General features: G+C 43.5%; 2 protein-coding genes across 2 annotated transcripts; both read left to right on the forward strand.

The window, feature by feature from the left end:
* Positions 1-720: 720 nt before the first annotated feature.
* Positions 721-13,608, forward strand: LOC109091089 (proton channel OTOP1-like). Its single transcript, XM_042738702.1, is given in 9 exon segments — positions 721-1,737; positions 1,739-1,797; positions 2,134-2,270; positions 2,903-2,961; positions 3,401-3,531; positions 10,078-10,346; positions 10,792-11,008; positions 11,011-11,372; positions 11,793-13,608. Coding segments are annotated over 9 exon segments (1,725 nt in total). The 5' UTR covers positions 721-1,417; the 3' UTR covers positions 11,964-13,608.
* Positions 13,609-16,669: 3,061 nt separating this feature from the next.
* On the forward strand, positions 16,670-21,123 carry LOC109091854 (D(1B) dopamine receptor-like). The gene is made up of 2 exons (XM_042738703.1): positions 16,670-18,267; positions 20,469-21,123. The coding sequence occupies exon 1, from the start codon at positions 17,090-17,092 to the stop codon at positions 18,203-18,205; it is 1,116 nt and encodes a 371-aa protein (XP_042594637.1). The 5' UTR covers positions 16,670-17,089; the 3' UTR covers positions 18,206-18,267; positions 20,469-21,123.
* The last annotated feature ends 911 nt before the right edge of the window (positions 21,124-22,034 follow it).

Raw genomic sequence — 22,034 nt, forward strand, 5'->3', positions numbered from 1 at the left:
GAGCTCAGTATATCAGTTACTGAGGAAACCTCTGTTTCTCCTGCTTTAAAGCACCTCCTGCTGGCAGAGAATGAAATTGCATGTTCAGTTAGTCTGATTTACGCAGCAAACATATTTTGCTTGTTATCAAAAATAATCTAATCTAGAGGAACTACTTAGCTGTTGTTACTGATTCTATTTGGAAGTCTACCAGAAGTTAAGTTAGGGCCACAAAAGCGCGCATGCGCAGTAACGTTTGTTTATGTTGCCGTTGAAACCGTCTATACGACAGAACTTTTAGGAATAAGAAATAGGCTACAATGCGTCAGCACGTATTATTAATCTGCGCCTTCTTTTTGGCCTGTATGTATGTAAATAATATAGGCCTTTGTGTAAACAGACTTAATATGAACTTCAGTTATCTCGGATCTCATGATTTGATCCCATTAGGACTGGTTCCGAATTCTAACAGAAATTCCAATGTAGAATTCATTTTCTGTAATTATGCGGTTCTCTAATAAAACACGGTGTAGAAACAATGTTCACTCTGAAATTGCTAGTAGCCTAAATTACACAATTATAAAAAAAAAAACACAGTATAACACACTTTATTAAACAAGACACTTTTAAGTTACTCCAGTAATCTTTTTTATTTTATTTTTTACGACAGCAGCGCACTGTTGATCAAACGCTCGCTGATGACATTACGAGAGAATGGCTCTGTGATGAGGATGCTGGTGATGATGATAAGCGCGTGATCGCATCTGTCAGACTTTATCAAGGGTCTCCAGGGTCCATCAGAGGAAACCAGCGTGCGCTTCTCGTTACCTTTGATCCGGATCACGACGGAGCTGCAGGCTGACGCGGTGCGTGCGCACGGTAATCCAGGTCAGAGCCGTTATAATAGAAGCTCTTTTGTTGGAGCTCTCTGGCCCGGATCGGTTTCATCTAATAGTGGGTCTCACTGTAATCGAGCACACCGTCAAATTCGGTTTCTTCCCGCAAACTATTCCTCAGAAGAGGCTGCGTCTGATTTCAGCCGCGTTTCGCAATCCGCCGCTCGCAGATTTCGCGTTGCGCGCATTCTTCTGATTGCAGATCCGTTATACGAGTCTGCGCTCAACAAAGGGCCGTCCATAAAGAGCCTTTGACCAGTGAAACCCGAGATCCTAAAAGCTCGCTGGAGGCCGAGGAAAAGCGCACTGGAGCTTCACATCTGACCGCGGCGCGAGGAGCAGCGCGGAGACGCAGCGCGAATGCATGCTTGGTGAAGTTTGGCGCAGCGGTTCTTGGCACTGTCGCTTTTCCAGCAGCTCGCAGATGAATGAAACTTAATCCGCGTTAATCTGCCGCGCTCTGTAGGAGGTATATAGCGGCGATGGACGCGCACTGAGCATGTCCGCGGCGCGGCGCGCATCCATCCCTGATCGACGGCACCATGGTGGAGCACAGCGGCCTGGACATCATGTGTCTTAACAAATACAGCCCCGCTTCCTCCTCCTCCTCCTCCTCCTCCTCCTCGAACGCGGAGAAGAAACTTTTCTCCAAGCTCAAGGTGAGTCTGACCAAGAAGTACCCGCAGAAGAACGCGGAGACGCTGAGCGCGCAGTACGGAACCAACCTGCTGCTGATCGGCGTGTCCGTGATGCTCGCGCTCGCCCAGCACGGTCCCGCGGTGAAGAAGGAGCATCTGCTGGCCTTCATCACGGCGCTGATGCTGGTGCAGCTCGTCTGGATGCTCTGCTACATGATCCGGAGGGAACGAGCGCGGTCTGGTGCCGGAGAGGGACGCGCACGCCGGCACCAGCTGGATCCGAGGTGACGCGCGTTTGCTGAACTGTTAGCCCGGTCTCATGAAAATGCTTATCAATTGTACGATTTGTTTTCCTTTTTTTCCTGCTATTTATACGCAGAAACTGACTTTGGCGTGCATATTATATGCGCTTTCTGGCATGCCTATAATACGCACCTACCCCACACCCCTTAACCTGCCAATTGCTTATTATATGCATCCCAAATAAATAAATGAATAATATGGCAAATAGAAACAGAAAACCGTGCCATTGATACGCACATTCATGAGATCGGATTACTCTAGACTTTGCCTTGCTGCGTGAGCGTGCGTGAGAATGAGCGACTCTGCTGTGTGTTCAGGCGGGCTGACGATGCTGGCGTTGCTGTCGCTCATCATGGACGCGTTCCGCATCGGCTATTTCGTCGGATATCATTCATGCATCTCCGCCGTGCTCGGAGTCTATCCCATCGTGCACGCTCTGCACACCATATCTCAGGTGAGAGGCACATTTATATCTGAAACACTTTATGCGGATAGATTCAAAGAAGCTTCACCCCAGCTAACAGGGAACGCTCTCAGAACGTTCTCTCAGAGTTATGAGTAAATGTTCTTCGAGTAACGTTAAGGGAACATTCGTTCAAAAATATCTCATTAATAATGTTAAAACACAAAAACATTATACATCATTCATGGAACATTTTTCCGAAACTTTGTAGTTGAATGGTCGTCTAACAATTAAAAAAAAAAAAAAGTTACTTCTTGTTTCAGAACGTTCAGACAACATTCAAAAGTAACATTCACAATGTTTACAATGACAAAATGAAAGTCCTTTAACATTCATATAACCAAGAACAAAGTTTTCAAAACATAAGAAAAACTTGACTTTTAGAGAATATTCAGTAGTAATGTGTAATGGGAACTTTAGAAATGTTTTTTTTTTTTATTTGTGACAGAAATAAACAGGAAAATAGCAGTATTAATTATGTTAAGTTATGAAACATATTCAGTTTCATCTGTAAGGCAGCTCTACAGAAGACAATAGAGTCATTATTCAGATCAGTTCAGTTGTGAAGTTCATTAGTTCTGAAGTCAACTCCGTGATGTCGGTGTGTTTGATCTTGATTCCAGGTGCATTTCCTCTGGTTCCACATCAAAGACGTCATCAAGAAATATGAAACGTTTGAAAGGTACAGACGCTCTTCTTTCTCCATCTTTGTTCATGTAGCAGTAGATGCTTTTATTCCAAATGAGAACAAATAGTAGAGATTCAGTCCTGAAGACAGATGCATGAGAAGTTCTGCCATACACATGATGTGCATTCATGCATCTGGCAGATGCTTTATCTAAAGTGACTTATTTATGCATTTCATAAGTTCACAGTACAGTACTCTGAATGCACGTTGTAGTCCAATCAATGCATGCCTTTAGAAGGTGTTTATTATGACACACACACAACTGGAAAGAGTCAACATCAGACACACATCACACAGAAACAGATTCCACGTGTAATTTCACTGGGGATGCTGATGAAATGGATTCAGCTTCACATGATGAATCCAATCATGTAAAACACCGATATGTGTATGTGTGTGTGTGTGTGTGTGTGTGTGTGTGTGTGTTGGTCAGGTTTGGAGTGATTCATGCCGTCTTCACTAACCTTCTGCTGTGGTGTAATGGAGTGATGTCAGAAGCTGAACATTTCCTCAACAACCACAGGAGACGCCTGACTGCGCTGGGATACGCCAATCTCTCCACAGGTGTGTGTGTGTGTGTGTGTGTGTGTGTGAGTGAGCGGACAATAGTGTTTTTCAGAGTGCTCTGCTCTCTGTGGGAGGAGTCTGGGATTTTTCCTCTGCTATAGTCTCTCTCTCTCTCTCTCTCTGTTTATTACATAAAAGCAGGTGTGTGTGGGCATTTGTCATTGTTCACTGTTCAAAATAAAGGTTCTTTATTGCTTTTATGGTTGCAACTTAAACATCCATGAACCCACTAAAAGTTCTTCATAGTAGAAAAAATAAGACAAAATCATGCTGGTCTGGAACGACATGAGAAATGATGACCGAATTATAATTTTTTGGTTGAACGATCCCTTATGTTGATTGAATTTTGGTTTTGTGTTGGTGTACATGTCTATCAATGATTGTGTGGAGGGTGTAGATGTGGTCAGATGTTCTGTGTTTGGGCAGAAATCCAATTTGACTTTTGTCCCAGATTTTGTGGGTTTTGAAAAAGTTTTGTAATCTTATGTTAATAATCGAACAGAATATTTTCCCCAGGTTGCTATTGACACATATGCCTCTGTAATTGCTTGGCTCAAACTTGTCTCCTTGTTTAAAGATGGGAGTAATTAGGCCTTGATTCCAGGTGTATGGAAAATGTCTTACACTCAATGTTGAATACACTCAATACACTCAATGTTGAATAATTTGGTTATTGCAGTTTTGAATTCGTCATTTGTGTATTTGATCATCTCGTTGAATATTCCATCATTGCCACATGCCTTGTTGGGTTTTAGTGCATGTAGTCTGTCTGTCAGCTCGTTTACTGTGATTGGGAAATCCAGGGGATTCTGATTGTCTTTAATATTTTCTTTCAGGATTTCTGATTTGGTTTTTATTTCATTTTGAGCAGAATTAGTTTCAGTTGTTTTGTACAGATTTTCAAAGTGTGTCCTCCATATGTTCTCATTTTTGAACTGCCAATTCTTCCTTTTGTGGTCTATAGAGAGTAGACTTCTCCTCGTCTCTTCTCCTATCGTCTCCCGTCCTCTCCTCTCCTCTCATCTCGTCTCATCTCATCTCCTCTTGTCTCGTCTCGTCTTCTCTCCTCTCCTCTTATCTCGTCTCTTCTCCTCTCCTCTCCTCTCCTCTCCTCTCCTCCCTCTCCTCTCCTCTAGTTCTCGTCTCCTCTCGTCTGCTCCTGTCTGCTCTCGTCTCCTCTCATCTCCTCTCGTCTCCTCTCATCTCCTCTCGTCTGCTCCTATTATCTCGTCTCTTTCACAAGTTCTCTGTTTTTATTCTCACAAGTTCCTCTTCTCCTCTCCTCTCCTCTCCTCTCTCGTCTCGTCTCTTCTCTCTCCTCTCCTCTGTCCCTCTCGTCTCGTCTCAGTCTCCTCTCGTCTTCCTCCTTTCTCTGCTCTCCGCTCGTCTCCTCTCCTCTCCTCCTCCTCCTTTCATCTGCTCCCTCCCCTCTCCTCTTCTCTCCTCTCGTCTCCTCTCGTCTGCTCTCCTCTCCTTTTGTCTCCTCTCCTCTCCTCTCCTCCTTTCATCTGCCCTCCTCCCCTCTCCTCTTCTCTCTCCTCTCCTCTCCTCTCGTCTGCTCTCCTCTCCTCCTCTCCTCTCCTCTCCTCTCCTCCTTTCATCTGCTCTCCTCCCCCTCTCCCTCTTCTCTGCTCCTCTCCTCCTCTCCTCCTCTCCTCTCTCCTCTCCCTCCTCTCCTCTCCCTCTCCTCCTTCTCTCCTCTCCTCCTCTCGTCTCCTCTCCTCTCCTCCTCTCCCTCCTGCTCTCTCCTCTCGTCTCATCTCATCATCTCCTCTATCTCATCTCAATTTGTCTCCCTTCCCCTCCCCTCCTCTCTTCCTCTCCCTCCTCTCCTCTCCTCTCCTCTCCTTCCCCTCTCCCCTCCCTCCTCTCCTCCTTTCCTCCTCTCAGCCTCTTTCCTCCTCCATCTCCTCTAGTCTCATCCTCTCCTCTTGTCTCCTCCCCTCTCTCCTCTCCTCTGCTTTCCTCTCATCTGCTTTCCTCTCCTATCTCCTCTCCTCTCCTCTCCTCTCCTCTCCTCCCCTCCCCTCTCTCCTCTCTCCTCCGCTCTCATCCTCTCCTCCTCCACTCTCCTCTCCTCTCCTCTCCTCTCCTCTCCTCTCCTCTCATCTCATCTCATCTCATCTCATCTCATCTCCTCTCGTCTCGTCTCGTCTCATCTCGTCTCATCTGCTCTCCTCTCATCTCATCTCCTCTAATCTCATCTCAATTTGTTTCCCTTCCCCTCCCCTTCTCTCTCTTCCTCTCCTCCCTCCTCTCCTCTCCTCCCCTCTCCTCTCATCTGCTCTCCTCTCCTTTTTGTCTTCGCTCATCTCCTCTCCTCCTCCTCTCCTCTCCTTTTGTCTCCTCTCCTCTTCTCTCCTCTCCTCTCCTCTCCTCTCCTTTTGTCTCCTCTCCTCTTCTCTCATTTGCTCTCCTCTCCTTTTGTCCCCTCCTCCTCCCTCCACTCCTCTCCCTCTCGTCCTCTCTCTCGTCCTCCTCTCGTCTCCTCCGTCTCTCCTCCTCCTCTCATCTCCTCCCTTCTCGTTTGCTTTCCTCTCCTCTCCTCTAGTCCTCATCTCCTCTTGTCTCCTTCTCCTCGCATACCTCTCCTCTCCTCCTCTCCTCTCCTCTCCTCTCCTCCTCCTCTTCTCTCCTTGTCTCCTCCTCTCGTCTCCCCCTCTCCTCTCCTCTCCTCTCCTCTCCTCTCCTCCTCTCCTCTCCTCTCCTCTCCTCTCCTCTCCTCTCATCTCATCTCCTCTAATCTCATCTCAATTTGTTTCCCTTCCCCTCCCCTCCTCTCTTCCTCTCCTCCCTCTCCCTCTCCTCTCCTCCCCTCTCCTCTCCTCTCATCTGCTCTCCTCTCCTTTTGTCTTCTCTCCTCTCCTCTCCTCTCCTCTTCTCTCCTCTCCTCTCCTCCTCTCCTCTCCTCTCCTCTCATCTCGTCTCGTCTCATCTCATCTCCTCTTGTCTTGTCTCGTGTGCTCTCCTCTCCTCTCGTCTCCTCCTTTCCTCTGCTCTCCTCTCGTCTCCTCTCCTCTCCTCTCCTCCTTTCATCTGCTCTCCTCCCCTCTCCTCTTCTCTCCTCTCCTCTCCTCTCGTCTGCTCTCCTCTCCTCTCCTTTTGTCTCCTCTCCTCTCCTCTCCTCCTTTCATCTGCCCTCCTCCCCTCTCCTCTTCTCTCCTCTCCTCTCCTCTCGTCTGCTCTCCTCTCCTCCTCTCCTCTCCTCTCCTCTCCTCTCCTCTCCTCCTTTCATCTGCTCTCCTCCCCTCTCCTCTTCTCTCCTCTCCTCTCCTCTCCTCCTCTCTCCTCTCCTCCTCTCTCCTCTACTCTCCACCTCTCTCCTCCTCTCCTCTCCTCTCCTCTCATCTCGTCTCATCTGCTCTCCTCTCGTCTCATCTCATCTCCTCTAATCTCATCTCAATTTGTCTCCCTTCCCCTCCCCTCCTCTCTTCCTCTCCTCCTCTCCTCTCCTCCCCTCTCCTCTCCTCTCGTCTCCTCTCGTCTCCTCCTCTCATCTCCTCCTTTCGTTTGCTTTCCTATCCTCTCCTCTAGTCTCATCTCCTCTTGTCTTGTCTCCTCTCCTCTCCTCTCCTCTGCTTTCCTCTCATCTGCTTTCCTCTCCTCTCCTCTCCTCTCCTCTCCTCTCCTCCTCTCGCCTTGTCTCCTCTCTTCTCCTCCTCTCCTCTCCTCTCCTCTCATCTCCTCTCGTCTCCTCTCATCTCCTCTCATCTCCTCTCGTCTCCTCTCATCTCCTCTCGTCTCCTCTCATCTCCTCTCGTCTCGTCTCATCTCGTCTCATCTGCTCTCCTCTCATCTCATCTCCTCTAATCTCATCTCAATTTGTTTCCCTTCCCCTCCCCTCCTCTCTTCCTCTCCTCCTCTCCTCTCCTCCCCTCTCCTCTCATCTGCTCTCCTCTCCTTTTGTCTTCTCTCCTCTCCTCTCCTCTCCTCTCCTCTCCTCTTATCTCCTCTCCTCTCCTCTCATCTCCTCTCCTCTCCTCTCCTTTTGTCTCCTCTCCTCTTCTCTCATTTGCTCTCCTCTCCTTTTGTCTCCCCTCCCCTCCACTCCTCTCCTCCTCCCCTCTCGTCTCCTCTCGTCTCCTCTCGTCTCCTCCTCTCATCTCCTCCTATCTCTCATCTCCTCTTGTCTTGTCTCCTCTCCTCTCCTCTCCTCTCCTCTCCTCTCCTCTCCTCTCCTCTCCTCTCCTCCTCTCGCCTTGTCTCCTCTCTCTTTCTCTCATTCTCTCTCCCTCCTCTCTTCTCCTCCTCTCCTCTCCTCTCCTCTCCTCTCCTCTCCTCCTCCACTCTCCTCTCTCCTCTCCTCTCCATCTCATCTCCTCTAATCTCATCTCAATTTGTTTCCCTTCCCCTCCCCTCCTCTCTTCCTCTCCTCCTGCTCTCCTCTCCTTTTGTCTTCTCTCCTCTCCTCTCCTCCTCTCCTCTCCTCTCCTCTCCTCTCCTTTTGTCTCCCCTCCCCTCCACTCCTCTCCTCCTCTCCCCTCTCCTCCCCTCCCCTCCCTCTCCTCTCCTTTCCTTGTCTCTCCTCTCCTCGTCACTCCTCTCCTCGCCACTCCTCTCCTCGTCTCACCTCTCCTCTCCTCCTGTCCTTGCCTCTCCTCGTCTCTCTTCTCCTCCTCTCCTCTCCTCTCCTCTCCTCTCCTCCTCTCCTCTCCTCTCCTCCCCTCTCATCTCCTCCTCTCATCTGCTCTCCTCTCCTCTCGTCTCCTCTCCTCTCCACATCTCTTCATTATCAGAAGTTTTTGCTGAAGTTTGCAGTAGTTTAATGGTGAATTGGATTAAGTGATCCTCTAGTTGGCTTCAGAGAGTCAGAAAACATTTGTGTGTCTGTTTTGTCACTCATGTAGGAATAATGAATGTGTGCTGTTGTGTTTAAATTCTTTGAATTCTATTTCAAACTCCAGTGGACTCTTTTCATAGACCGTTGTGTGAACCATCTAGTGAATCTAGTGAAGATTTCCCATTAGTAAATGTAGGTTAATACATTGACTAACATTACTAAACAATGAGTAATACATATGTTATTTATTTACATTATTTATTAATCTTTGTTTTAATAAAAACACAACTGTTAATTTATATTTCTCAAGTCCATTAAATAATATCAACTTTTGATTTTAATAATGTACTAGTAAATGTTACAATTACTAAGATTAATAAATGCTTTGGAATTATTTTTCATTGTTAGTTTTAATTTTTATATTTTAATATTTGTTACAAATTTAGTAATATGTCTTTTGTCATTTTTATTAGTTACTTTAAAAAATCTATCTATCTATCTATCTATCTATCTATCTATCTATATTTATTTATCAATATAGTTTATATTAATTTTTATTTCTGTTGTAATTATTTTAAAACTTCACATTCAATTGAATGTCACACTTTATTTTAAGGTCCAATTCTCGCTATTAACAAACCATTAACTACGACTTTTGCTTACTAATTTGCTCCTTTTAATTGTTAGTAAGGTGGTTGTTAAGTTTAGGTACTGGGTAGGATTAGGGATGTAGAATATGGTCAAGCCCTACTGTTTGAGAATATATGCTTTACAAGTACTAATAAACAGCCTATGGGTTATTAATTGGCATGCTAATAAATAATTCCTTCTGGGTACTCAAAACGCTTTACATAGAAGGGGGTATTTTCTCAACCACCACCAGTGTGCAGCATCCACCTGAATGATGCGACGGCAGCCATAGTGCGCCAGAACGCCCACCGCACACCAGTTTATTGGTGGAGAGGAGACAGAGTGATGCAGCCAAGTAGATATGGGGATGGTTAGAAGGCCATGGTGGTCAGAGGCCAATGGGCAAATTTGGCCAGGATGCCGGGGTTACACCCCTACTCTTTTTCGAAGGACATCCTGGGATTTTTAATGACCACAGAGAGTCAGGACCTTGGTTTAACGTCTCATCCAAAAGACGGTGCTTTTTGTCAGTATAGTGTCCCCATCACTACACTGGGGCGTTAGGACCCACACAGACCACAGGGTGAGCGCCCCCTGCTGGCCTCACTAACACCTCTTCCAGCAGCAACCTTGTTTTTCCCAGGAGTCTCCCATCCAGGTACTGACCAGCTCAGCCCTGCTTAGCTTCAGTGGACAACCAGTCTTGGGCTGCAGGGTGATATGGCTGCCGACAATAAACAACTAGTTGATAGCGTGAATAGGTCCATATACTGAAGTGTTACCCATCTTAAATGAAAATAAGCAGTGTTTTTTTCTCTCTCTCCAAGTAGCTAAAATTAATGTTAAAGTTAATGCTTCTTTTTTAAAATACAAGCTCAGTTTTATTTTAATTAACTTTTATTTCAAGATCACACATTTTTACTATGGTTTTTATTAACTGTAATAACCCTAAGTTATGTTAACTGCTGTTTACCAGAGGAATCTTATTGTAGAGTGTTACTGAGTTTTCTATATGTGACCCTGGAGCACACAGAGTGTATGTCAGCTGATTGTCTCTTTCTCTCTCTCTGTGTGTGTGTGTGTGTGTGTTTGTGTTGTGTCTTTGTTTGTTTGTGTCTGTTGTGTGTGTGCAGTGGAAGCGGAGCCGCACTGTAACTGCACCACCAGCGTCTGCTCCATGTTCTCCACCAGCCTCTACTACCTGTACCCCTTCAACATCGAGTACCACATCTTCGTCTCCGCTATGCTGTTGGTGATGTGGAAGAACATCGGCCGCACGCTGGACCTCCACAGCAACCGCAAGCGTCCCAGCACAAGGAGCCCGGGTCTGCTGCTTGGCCCCATGCTGGGTCTGCTGGCACTGGCCAGCTCCGTCACTGTGCTGGTGGTGTACCTGATGCAGGTGGAGAACTTGCAGTGTGTGTGCGTGTGTGTGTGTGTACTTACCATATTTTAGGGACAAACTTTATACCCAACATTGAGCTTAACCTGACAAAATCTCCAAAAACTTTCCTTTGGGGACGATTGTATTAGTTGAATGGAGACTCTAATGGTCCCTGTGGGTCTCTACTGGTAATGTTAAAGCCACTAAATGCTGATGGAATGTGGCCCAAAACACAGGGTTGCCAGATCTTTCTAACAAAAGCAGATCAAAGGCAGATTAAAAATAGCCCCAAATGTCCCAATCCAAATACCAAAACTCAACATATCTTATAGCTTTTCTTATAACACTCTTACAGCCAACAATGCACCATTATTCATTATATGGAATATCAACTTGAAAATCACTATTAGTAATCATTAATAGCCTGTGTTCATAAAATAATCTGTTGGTGTACCTGATGCAGGTGGAGAAGTCTCCGCAGGCCGCCGTCTCCATGTTCTACTGCTACGGCGTGGTGATGCTGAGCTGCATGTGTGTCGCGAGCGGAGCCGGGCTGCTGGTGTACCGTCTGGAGGCCTGGCCCATGGACACGGGTTCGAACCCGTCCCGCACGCTGGACACGGAGCTGCTGCTGCTGGGCTCGTCGCTGGGCTCCTGGCTGATGTCGTGGTGCAGTGTGGTCGGGCGGCGGCGGGACCCGGCTCTCCGAGCTTCCGCTGGACCTGTCTGGTGTACTCGCTGCTGCTGGTGCTGGAGAAGTGTGTGCAGAACCTGTTCATCGTGGAGTCGCTGTACCGCAGACGCAGGGATCCGGATGACACCCTCGCAACTGAGGTGTTCTGCGTCACACCACCGTACGACGGCATCGTGAACCGCGGCTACGAGACGACCCTGGAGGGAGAGACGCCCAAGAACAGAGTGGCGTTCAGCAGGAAGCAGACCGACGTCACACTTCCTGTGGGAAACCGGCTAAACGTGACGCCCGGGAGGAAGAGACAAATCCTGAAGAACATCACCATCTTCCTCTTCATGTGCAACATCTCGGTGAGAAGCAACATTTCTGCTCAGATATTTTTTATCTAAAAGTGAAAGCACTTCACATGTCTTCCCTCTTTACAACCAGCAGTTTTGGCAAAAAAAATGTATTTAAAAACAAAGCTACACTTTGTTGAGCAGTTTTAGATGTAATATATATTTCACTAAATAAAAAATAAAAAGTTTTGTTTTTTCTGCTGGTGTACCAAAACTTTCCAAACCATGACTTCAAAACCAAGGTACTGTACATCCTGGAGCATCATTTCTGTGTACCATTACACCCAGTTTACTCAGCTGAAGGCTGACTGTTTTTCCCAAAGGCTCATTTTTGGAAGAAAATTACTCTCTGGCCCATAAAACATCAGTTGATAGTGAGCATGACTGTCAGGCTCCAAATAAACGATGTTTTGTTCTTCTCTCTGTGTCCAGCTGTGGATTCTCCCGGCCTTCGGCTGCCGTCCGCAGTATGACAGCGGTCTGGAGCAGGAGACCTTCGGATACAGCGTTTGGACCACGGTGCTGAACCTGGCTATTCCCATGAACCTCTTCTACCGCATGCACTCGGTGGCGTCGCTCTTCGAGGTCTTCCGGAAGGTTTGAGGGTGTGTGGAAGACTGTATCTGGTGCTCACAAACACTGACAGACACACAAACACTGGTCTGAGGAAGCTCATGCGTTCAGAACGACTGATCGGATCCGTTCTCATGGACTCCATCGGCTCTTAAAGATGCTCTCAGTAACTTGACAGACTAGAAGTTCTCAGGCACACACACACACTTACTAACACACACACTAACTCACACACACACACACACACACACATACACACACACACACGTCTTCACTTGATCAAGGATGATGTTCTCTTATATCAAGTTCTCAAGTGGGTTTAAATCCTGAATGTTTTTAGTACAATGTCTGATTGGAAAATCCTTGAATCTTGCATGCTATCGAACAAACACATGGTACATATTGTAGTTTTTAATTATGCAAATGCTCATTTAAATGAAGGAGAAATAGAGTAAAACCACCAAACTAGTGGTGATTTGAGTCTGATCAAATCATCTGAACCGGCAAAAAACGACTTTCTTGTTTTGTTTTTCAGTACAAATATCTGAACATTCTCAAATCAAGTGTGCTTCTCCAGTAAATGTTTCATGATTTAATTTAGATATCTGTGCTGAGGAGGAACCTCAGTCTTTGCAGTGTGATCAGAAGCAGAACTGATCATAAAACCACAGGTATATTCATTGCACTTGAGGATTTTTCCGACTGTAGAACTCAAGTCAGGCTTAAACTCTTGCATGAAGACCTGCTGATGTCACGAATCTCACAAACACTCCAGCGTCTCTTCTCAGAAGTGTTCGTTATAACGGCCTGCTAACTTCTAAAGCAACATGAAAACACTCAGTGAGACTTTAAACAGATGAACAGTGACACACGGATCACATCACAGAACTCCAGTTGTATTTCATGATGATCTTCAGATCATGTAGCTCTATTCAGATGCATTTATAGCACATCATCTGTTGCATTTACATTTTGAAATGTTATATTTTTTTTTTTTTTTTGTAACGCTTTGCATTCTTCTTGGGAACGTGTTTCCTCAGTCCTGAAGATTTCTGTGAGCAATGGTTTTCAAAAAAGGGCTTGAAGGCGCTCCGACGCTGGAGAGTAATGAGGTATCTGTGCGTTTATGGATTTAATGGGAATCTCAGCTGAGATTCTGACTGGAATCCATTATTCATGTTTCAGCAGGAGGTGGACTGTTTGTTTTGGTCTGAAGTACAGATGTTCACGTCTGCACAACATCAGCATCGCAAACACACGCTCCTGGTGACTGTGATTATGGGATGTTCTCACGGCGCGGAGGGAGAAACAATGTGAAACGCTCCTTTCATTCACATGTAGATGTTTCTGTAGAGCGGCTCTGCTGATCTTCAGCAGATGTTTAGTAGTAAACGACTTTATCATCAGCCTTTCTTCTCTTTTTAACTCCTCCACCCCCAAACAGTGAAACGCACAACAATAAGACCTGTGGTGCAAACCTCGATTTTGTTTTTCACTTCCCCCAAATGAACACATGTATGTTAACTTCAGATAAATAAAATATCCTTGGATCTAAACAGTACAGTGGCTTTAGAGTTTCTTTGAATCATGAAATCAACATGAGCTCCATTGACTTTGTTTATGGTCATCGTTCACATAAGTCACATAAAGCCATTTAAACAGTGCACTGCAAAAATAATGTTCTTACTTTGTATTTTTGTGTTTTCCAGTACAAATATCTTAACATCCTTAAATCAAGATACTTTAACATGAAAAGCAAAATAACTTGAAAATATCCTGTTTTTCTGAGAAATGTATCAGTGAGTTTATGATTAAAATGAAATCATTTTTGATACATTTGTCAGAAAATAAGACTCAAAATAAGTCATTTTGGTTTCCAGGTGTCGATGTTTAGATATTTATGCTGGAAAACAAACAAAAAAACAGAGGAAAAAAATCATGTTTTGCAGTTTGTGTTCTGCTTTTTTTTTCTACATTTATGCATTTCAAAAGAGGAGCAAATGTAATTTGTCAAAGAGCCAACAATATTTGTAATATATAAAGGCGGGTTTATTGTAGAACTAGAAGCACGGGAGTGATTTCACGCGATCTTCATGGCTTTCATCTCTGAAGCTGAAGCTGTGTAATTTAAACATTTGTTCAGACTGTGTGTTACTGAAGCGTCCGCGAGTCCAGCGAGCCTCGTGTTCGGTTCTTCTGGAGGTCTTCATGTATAAATGCAGCTGTTTTTATTATTCAGAGATCTAAACACTGGTGTGTTCCAGAAGATGCATAAAACAACCTTCTTACTGCAATATTTCTGTCTTGTTTTCCAGTACAGATACCTAAATATTCATCAAGACAGATTTACTCAAGAATCAAAATGAAAGAGTCATCCAAATGTGGATCCAAAAAAACTTGAGTTTATGCTTAAAGAAAAAGAAGAATCTACCAACGGGGTCAGAAAAATGGACTTCATTCAAATATAAAACCAGAATTATTTTTCTGATATTTTGTTTTGTTTTAAGCAAACATTTAATTTTGATTTTTTTTTTTATTATTATGGGAAAACATTCCTAAAAATATCAAGTCGTCACCATTATTTATACAGTGCTTTTTACAATGCAGATTGTGTCAAAGCAGCTTTACAGTATTAAATGGAAATAGTGTTCCATTCTCCTCCTTAAATATCCAATGTAATTTTGCTTCCCAAGAAACAATAATTTGATGTATGCATGTTTAGTTATTTGTACTGGAAAAGACAAAAATGTAAGGAATCTTCTGTTCTGCAGAGTAAATGATGACAGCCCATTCTGCTTGAGTAAAGTGAGGTCTTACTGGACTGATGGACATCAGAAGAGTCTCTATGTGATCAGTGAGTCACTGTCTCTTCATGAGGCTCGATCTCAGTATCCTTCAAACACAGATGTGCTCCTGATGAGGCCAGATGTCTGACAGTTCGAGGTGTTCCTCCGGCCGGAGCAGCTGTGGAGTGAAGCTTCTCTCGTGTGTTTGTGATGTTTAGCGGCTTCTGAGGCTCTTCTTGCAGAACTGAGAGACGCTTTTCCACATTTCACACGCGTCTGAGACTCTAGCTGCTGCTTTTAGTGTCACTGTCAGTTCATGCATTTCATTCTTTATTTATAAAGCACATTTTAAAACAATGGAAAAGTTGACCAAAGTGCTGTATATAGAAATCAATAATCAAAATATAGACAATGTACAAAAACAATGCAAATAAAGATTTAACCCATCATAAATGTTTCAAACAAATAAGATTTAAGCATAGATTTAAAAATAGATGGAGAAGGTGCTGTTCGGATAGCAACAGGGAGAGTTGGACCAGAAACAACAGAAAAAGCTTAATCAACAACTCAGTGAGATAAACCGGTGCAAGAATATTGAGCGATTTAAAAAACAAAATTCATATTTTAAATTCAACTCTCAATTTTACAGGCAACCACTGCAGAGAAATCAAAATAGAAAAGATGAGGTGAAACGTTCGTGTTCCAGTCAAGAGCCTGGCTGCTGCATTTTGGAGCAATTGAAACGCTCCACAGATGAGCAGTTAATCCCATAATAAAGTGAATTACAAACGAGAAATGACAAATGCATGAATTACTTTTTCAAAATTCTTTGTTGATAAAAATGATTTTTTTAGCCATGGAATTTAGCCATGTGACGAAGATGAAAAAATGAAAAGAAAAAAAAAAAACATGACTTAACTACTCCATTAATCTGTTTGTCAAACTTTAGGCCAAGCCAAATCAAAAAAAGTTTTTTTTGCACATGGAGTTATAATTACTACTAGCGTTAAGCTAGGTCCAAACAAAATTACTTGTGTTTTACCTTTATTTAAAGTCAAAAGATTTTTGTAAGCCATATTTTTAGTTCCTGGATGCATGCATACAGAGCTCCTAGTGCATTATTTCCATTTGTTTTAAAGGAAGATACAACTATAGATCATCAGCATATAAATGGAATGAAATTCCATATTTCTTACAAATCAAACCCAAGGGTAGTATATAACATAAAAAGAGTCGGAGCCAGAATGGAGCCCTGAGGAACACCACAAAACTGTGTGACTTTTTTCTGACTGATGTGTTGCACTGAAGTGATTGTCATGATCCTCTGTTTACTGTAGGTGGCGCTACAGACGCATTTATACTCTCATCCTGCTTTCATTGAGGATTTCTGAGTCTGTGTGAATGAATCAATCTTCAAGGGAAATCCTGAACTGAACTCTGCTATGAGAGAATCGATGCACAGTCGCTATCTGAGGAAAACCTGACCAAACCTCCTCATTCCTGCGCTCTTATTTGTGTCGTTTCAGATGTTCATTTTTGTGCGTGTCCTTCTTTGAGAAAAAAAAAAAAAAAAAAAAAAAAAAAAACTAAATCTGTGCGTGCTGCAAATAATGAATGCAATCATAGATCATCATTATGATTATGAAGCCGTGTGTTGTTGACATCTGCTCACTGACATTTACACCTGAACGCGTTAATATTGGCGGGGCATGTTGTCACAAAGAAAGCCCGCTGTTTATTTATTTGAAATAAATCTGTTAAGTTAAAAAGGTTACACTTTATTTTAAGGTGTCCTTGTTTCAATGTAATTATACATTTAAGTGCTGAGTAATATTGATTAACTACATGTACTTACCATATGGTTATGGTAACTTGCATGTAATTATGCATAGTTTATTGATAGCTATTATAGCAGTAAGTAAATGTAATGTGTGTAACATGATACCTTAAAAGTTACCGAAACATTGACAATCTCTATAAATCTGATTGTGAATGAGCTGCATGCACATCTCGTCTGCCTGCGTTATCTTTAATGGGTCAGCAGATAACTTCAACAAATGAACTTGAAATTATGAAATACAAACCATGCAAAAGCTAATGTAATTACTGAGTTGTACACATCAATGAGTTGTAAGATTACATGCGTGACAATCATGTAAATGAGCAGCGGTTCCTTTTATTCATTCAGTGCATATCCAGACTGAATCTCTCTCTCTCTCTCTCTCGTTCAAAATAGCCATGCACAGTTCCCTAGCGCTCAGAGAGTTCAGACAGCTGTGCGCAAACACCGGATCGTCTGGAGTGCACCGGATTCGCTCGGTGTAGGATTCGCTCCTCGGTCATGCGGCGCGCCTCGGTACCGGAGACAGCATGCGCGACCGAACCGAGCCGCGGGAGACGCTGACGCGCGCGCTGATCCTCTGGACGCTGCTCGGGAACGCTCTGGTGTGCGCCACCGTGCTGCGCTTCCGCCACCTGCGCGCCAAAGTCACGCACGTCTTCATCGCGTCGCTGGCCGTGTCGGACCTGCTGGTGGCCGTGCTCGTGATGCCGTGGAAGGCTGTGGCGGAGGTGGCCGGCTTCTGGCCGTTCGGCGCGTTCTGCAACATCTGGGTGGCGTTTGACATCATGTGCTCCACCGCGTCAATCCTGAACCTGTGCGTGATCAGCGTGGACCGCTACTGGGCCATCAGCAGCCCGTTCCGCTACGAGCGCAAGATGACCCCGCGCGTCTCCTTCGTGATGATCGGCGCGGCGTGGACGCTGTCCGTGCTCATCTCGTTCATCCCGGTGCAGCTGGACTGGCACAAAACCGACGCGGGCGCCGCGGAGCCCAACGCGTCCGACGCGGACAGCTGCGACTCGAGCCTGAGCCGCGTGTACGCCATCTCCTCGTCCCTCATCAGCTTCTACATTCCCGTGGCCATCATGATCGTCACCTACACGCGCATCTACCGGATCGCGCAGGTCCAGATCCGGAGGATCGCGTCGCTGGAGCGCGCTGCAGAGCACGCGCAGAGCCGCCGGTCCGACCGGAGCCTCCACCGGAGCCTCAAGACGTCGTTCCAGCGCGAGACCAAAGTCCTGAAGACGCTGTCCGTGATCATAGGCGTGTTCGTGTGCTGCTGGCTGCCGTTCTTCGTGCTCAACTGCGTGGTTCCGTTCTGCCGCCGCGAGCCGTGCGTTAGCGACACCACCTTCGACGTGTTCGTGTGGTTCGGCTGGAGCAACTCGTCGCTCAACCCCGTCATCTACGCCTTCAACGCGGAGTTCCGCAGGGGCTTCTCCAGTCTGCTCCGCTGCCGGACTCCGGTGGAGACGGTGAACGCCAGTAACGCGCTCGTGTCCTACAACCGGGAGGCGGCGAGCGCGTGCGTCAACATCATCCCGAACGTGGTGGACGAGACGCTCGACCGGATGTCGCAACTGTCGCGGGGCGGCGACGTCGACCTGGACGGCGCGTTCACGCCGAACGGCATCCTCTGAGCGCGAGCGTTAACGAAAAGTTGCGCTGTAGTTGTCACATGCCTGCGCTGCCGTTTGATCCGGTGAGTCCCGTTATCGCTCCCCAGATAGCACACGCACGTCTGTAAAAGGTCAGTTTTACATACTTTCTAAATCATAAACATCTTAAAGGCATCTAATATACGTCTGTTTGACATCTGATAGGAAACATACAGAAGAGATAACGCCCTAAAAACACGTCTTGCGGACGTCAACGACTCTGTGATGTACGTGTGCTATCAGAGTATTGATTGAATTTTATCAATTCCAATTCTGATTCTCATCCATTTTAAAGTGGTTAAAAATATGAACTCAAATATTTTAATATCAAACATATTTATTCTGTGTCTCTTTTTGCAAAACATTTAATTGCTGCTGAACCTGAACGAAAACCAGGCGCTGCATAAAAACTGGACTCGATTAAGAGTTTTTCTTTACTCAAGTAAATTTAAAAACTATCTGTACTTGTGATTTTTTCTTTTTAATATTTTATTTATAAGTTTTTCTGGAAACACAAAACAAAACAAAATCCCACAAACTGTATACAAAAAGTGTTATAAACTAAGCACACAAAAGAAAATACAGAAAAAGTACTAGATTTCTAATGCAATTAGGTATTAAATAATATTTCATATGAAACGTAGTGCAGTAAAAAGTACAATATGATGCTTTGGAGTTTGGAATGTTGTGAAGTAAAAGTTTTTGAAAGAAAAACCCTGATAAAGTACAGACCCTTAACAGCAGAGTAAAAAATACTTCCCCTCTGTCCTCCTCTGGTGTGACGTCACTGAGACGCAGCGAGGTCGGGATCAAACCCTCACACTGTGAGCAGCTGAATGACCCTCTGCACATCAACATGTCCAAACCTTCGTTTCTAGAGCCATTATACAATACCAACCCATTCTAGCAGCTTAAACTGCAAAATAACGATCTTAATGTTGTAAAATGTATCAGTTGAGAAACTAATTTCATGTAAAGCAGCTCTACAGAATTATTCAGATCATTTCAGTTCAGTGCTGATTCAGTTCCGTTCACTAACAGTGTTAATGCTGCAGAATGAATCAATAATGAAACAAATATGATTCAGCTGTAACCCAGCTAACACTCTCAGAACTTCTCTCAAAGTTATGAACAACGCTCTTAATATTACGCTAGTTAAATTTATGTGGACTTTAATAATGTTCTCAAAATGTTTGCACAAAAACATTATTTATACATGCTTTCTTTCTGAAATGTTTCAGCTTGACGTTCATGTAATGTTTGAAATGTTACTAGTTTCAGAACATTCAAAAGTAACGTTCCCATGATGTTTGTACAGTGATGCAGTGGCACGTTCCCTTAATGTTTGTATAACCAAGGAAAACTTTTCAAAACATTTAAAAAATGGATTATTTGAACATTCAGAAAGTTCAGAAACATTCTTAGAACATATTTTTTTCTTAGTCAACAAGTAGATAATAGTGTCATTATTCAGAGCAAAGTCAAACTGATAATATTTCTGAAGAATACATGTGTTTTGAAGCCCATGTCATGGACGCATGAAAAAAGCCCAAGCAAATGAATTACTGTGAACAATAAACTACATCTGAACTCAAAATAATGACAAATATTCATCAATACTCACTTATTCATGGATAAAGTTGAGTGATTAATTTTACAAACTTGATTTCCGCTCACTGATTTCTGCACTGCATGGTTTTCATATTTCCAGTATAAACATCCTTAAAGCAAGATATATTTACTGCAGATGTAAAATGACAAGATATTGAGATAAATAGATTAAAATGAAACAAGTTCTCTCTTTAAACAAGAACAAAATCTGCCCAATGGAGCTTGAAAAATAAACTCAAAGGGAAAAAAAAGGTTATTTTTCTGATTCCATTTGCAGTAGTTTGTTCTTGTTTTAAGCAAAAAAGCTCTTAATTTTGATAGATTATAAAAAAAAAAACAAAAACAAGACTTAATATCTTAAGTCATTTTCTTTCTCCAGTAAATGCATCTGAATTAAAAAGTCTAGATATTTGTACTGGAAAATTACAGTTAGAAAATCACTTTTGCATTGCATATAGATTATAGATGAGTGTTTGCACCATGTTTCAGACTGAAGCTCTCTTCTCATGTATGGTCTGGAAGTGAGAGAATGTCGTTCATAAGTCTGGAATAGTTCTGATCTCACTGGAGCAGAAGATCAGTGTGCTGCTTTATTAAAGTGCTGCTCGTTTATGAACATCTTCGTCTTCCTCAGCGTCCGTGACTCACACCGGCCGGAGAGCTCCGCTCCAGCTCAGCTGTGTTCTGATGCACTGATTCATGGCTTGATAGTGCGGTGATGTGGTGCTCTGAGGATTCTGGAGGTGCAGCGCTGTTTGATGGTGAATGTCTTCACTGTGTTTCATTACTGTAATGTTTATTGTTTACAAAAGCGAAGCCTGTAGATGCACTGTAATGAAACACCTCCAGAGCTGTAAACTGTGAACAGAGACTCTGAATGTGTGTGTGTGTGTGTGTGTGTGCGTGTGCGTGTGTGCTGTTCTTGTGCAGTCATGTGCACAGATGTTTTTTAATAAAATGACCATTAAATGAGCATATTTTGTGCTTGCAGGTGTGTGTTCAGCGGCTGTCTGAGGAACAGTGTTTTCTCTGTCTGGTTATTGTTATGGTAGAAGTGATTTCTGATTACTAAATGACATAAAACAATGCAATCTGTCGCTCAGATGATCTGATCCAGTGTTAGCAGAGCAATGATGTTCCTTCAGTATTTCTGTCTTGTTTTTCAGAACAAATATCGAAACATTCTGAAATCAAGATACATTTACTGGAGAATCAAAATGACTGAAGATATTAATTCTCGTTTTCTGAAAGAAACAAAAGAGTGAGTTTTTGCTTAAAACGAACAAATATTTGCCGGTGTGGTCCGAAAAATAAACAATTCAAAGTGAAACAACTTTTGTTTTTCTGACCCAACTGACAGATTTTTTGTTTTGTTTTAAGCAAAAACTTACATTTATTTATTTTATTTTTTTTCCAGAAAATGCGACTTAATGCCTTACAGTGCTATTTTAGCATCACTGAAAATATAATCTTGTTTTTATTAAAACTTTGAAGCCATTTTTTTTTAAATTTGCCTTGTTTATTTTAGTTGTAGTAATTTTGTTGTGCGTTTTTGTAATTTTTTTTATGTAAATACATATAATATGTAAATATTCAGATTTAGACGTTTTTTTTTTTTATATTTATACTAGAAAACAAAACAAAAATATATATATATTTTTTCTATACTGATAGTCTGCCGAGGCACTTAACACTGATGTAACACAGAAATAAGAGTGTTTCTCCTAAAGCTGCTCAGGACTGCAGTGATATCCGTCACGCAGCTGTAACTCTCTCAGACACTGATGCTCCTGAACGTGAGGAAATCACTTCACACACAAAGTCCTGTTTCACTCACTATACATGCTTTTTTAAAGTTATTACAAGCAGGGTTTGAAATTAACATCCGCCAACGAGGCTAATGCTGTAAAATCATAGCCCATTTGGTGGGTTACTTTTCGTAAATCATGTTCACTCATTAATTTTTTGGGCAAGTTTATTTAAGCCAAATCTGCGAAATAATGGCATGCCGGCGTGCTGGTTTTCTTAGCATTAAAGCAATAACGAAGAGTTGAAAAACAACTGAAGACGCACACCGTGTCTACACCGGACGCGAGCAGCGCGACAGAATACAGTAGAACCCATTACAATCAGTGGAAGCTGCGCGACACGACAGATCCCACACAGAAAACTAAATCAAAAAAGAATGGCTCTTTTGATC

This window comes from Cyprinus carpio, chromosome B14 (genome assembly GCF_018340385.1).
Source record: "Cyprinus carpio isolate SPL01 chromosome B14, ASM1834038v1, whole genome shotgun sequence".
NCBI classification, from domain to species: Eukaryota; Metazoa; Chordata; class Actinopteri; order Cypriniformes; family Cyprinidae; genus Cyprinus; species Cyprinus carpio.

Coding starts and splice junctions, on each gene's coding strand:
- LOC109091854 (XM_042738703.1), top strand. CDS start 17,090: ATGCGCGACCGAACCGAGCCGCGGGAGACGCTGACGCGCGCGCTGATC.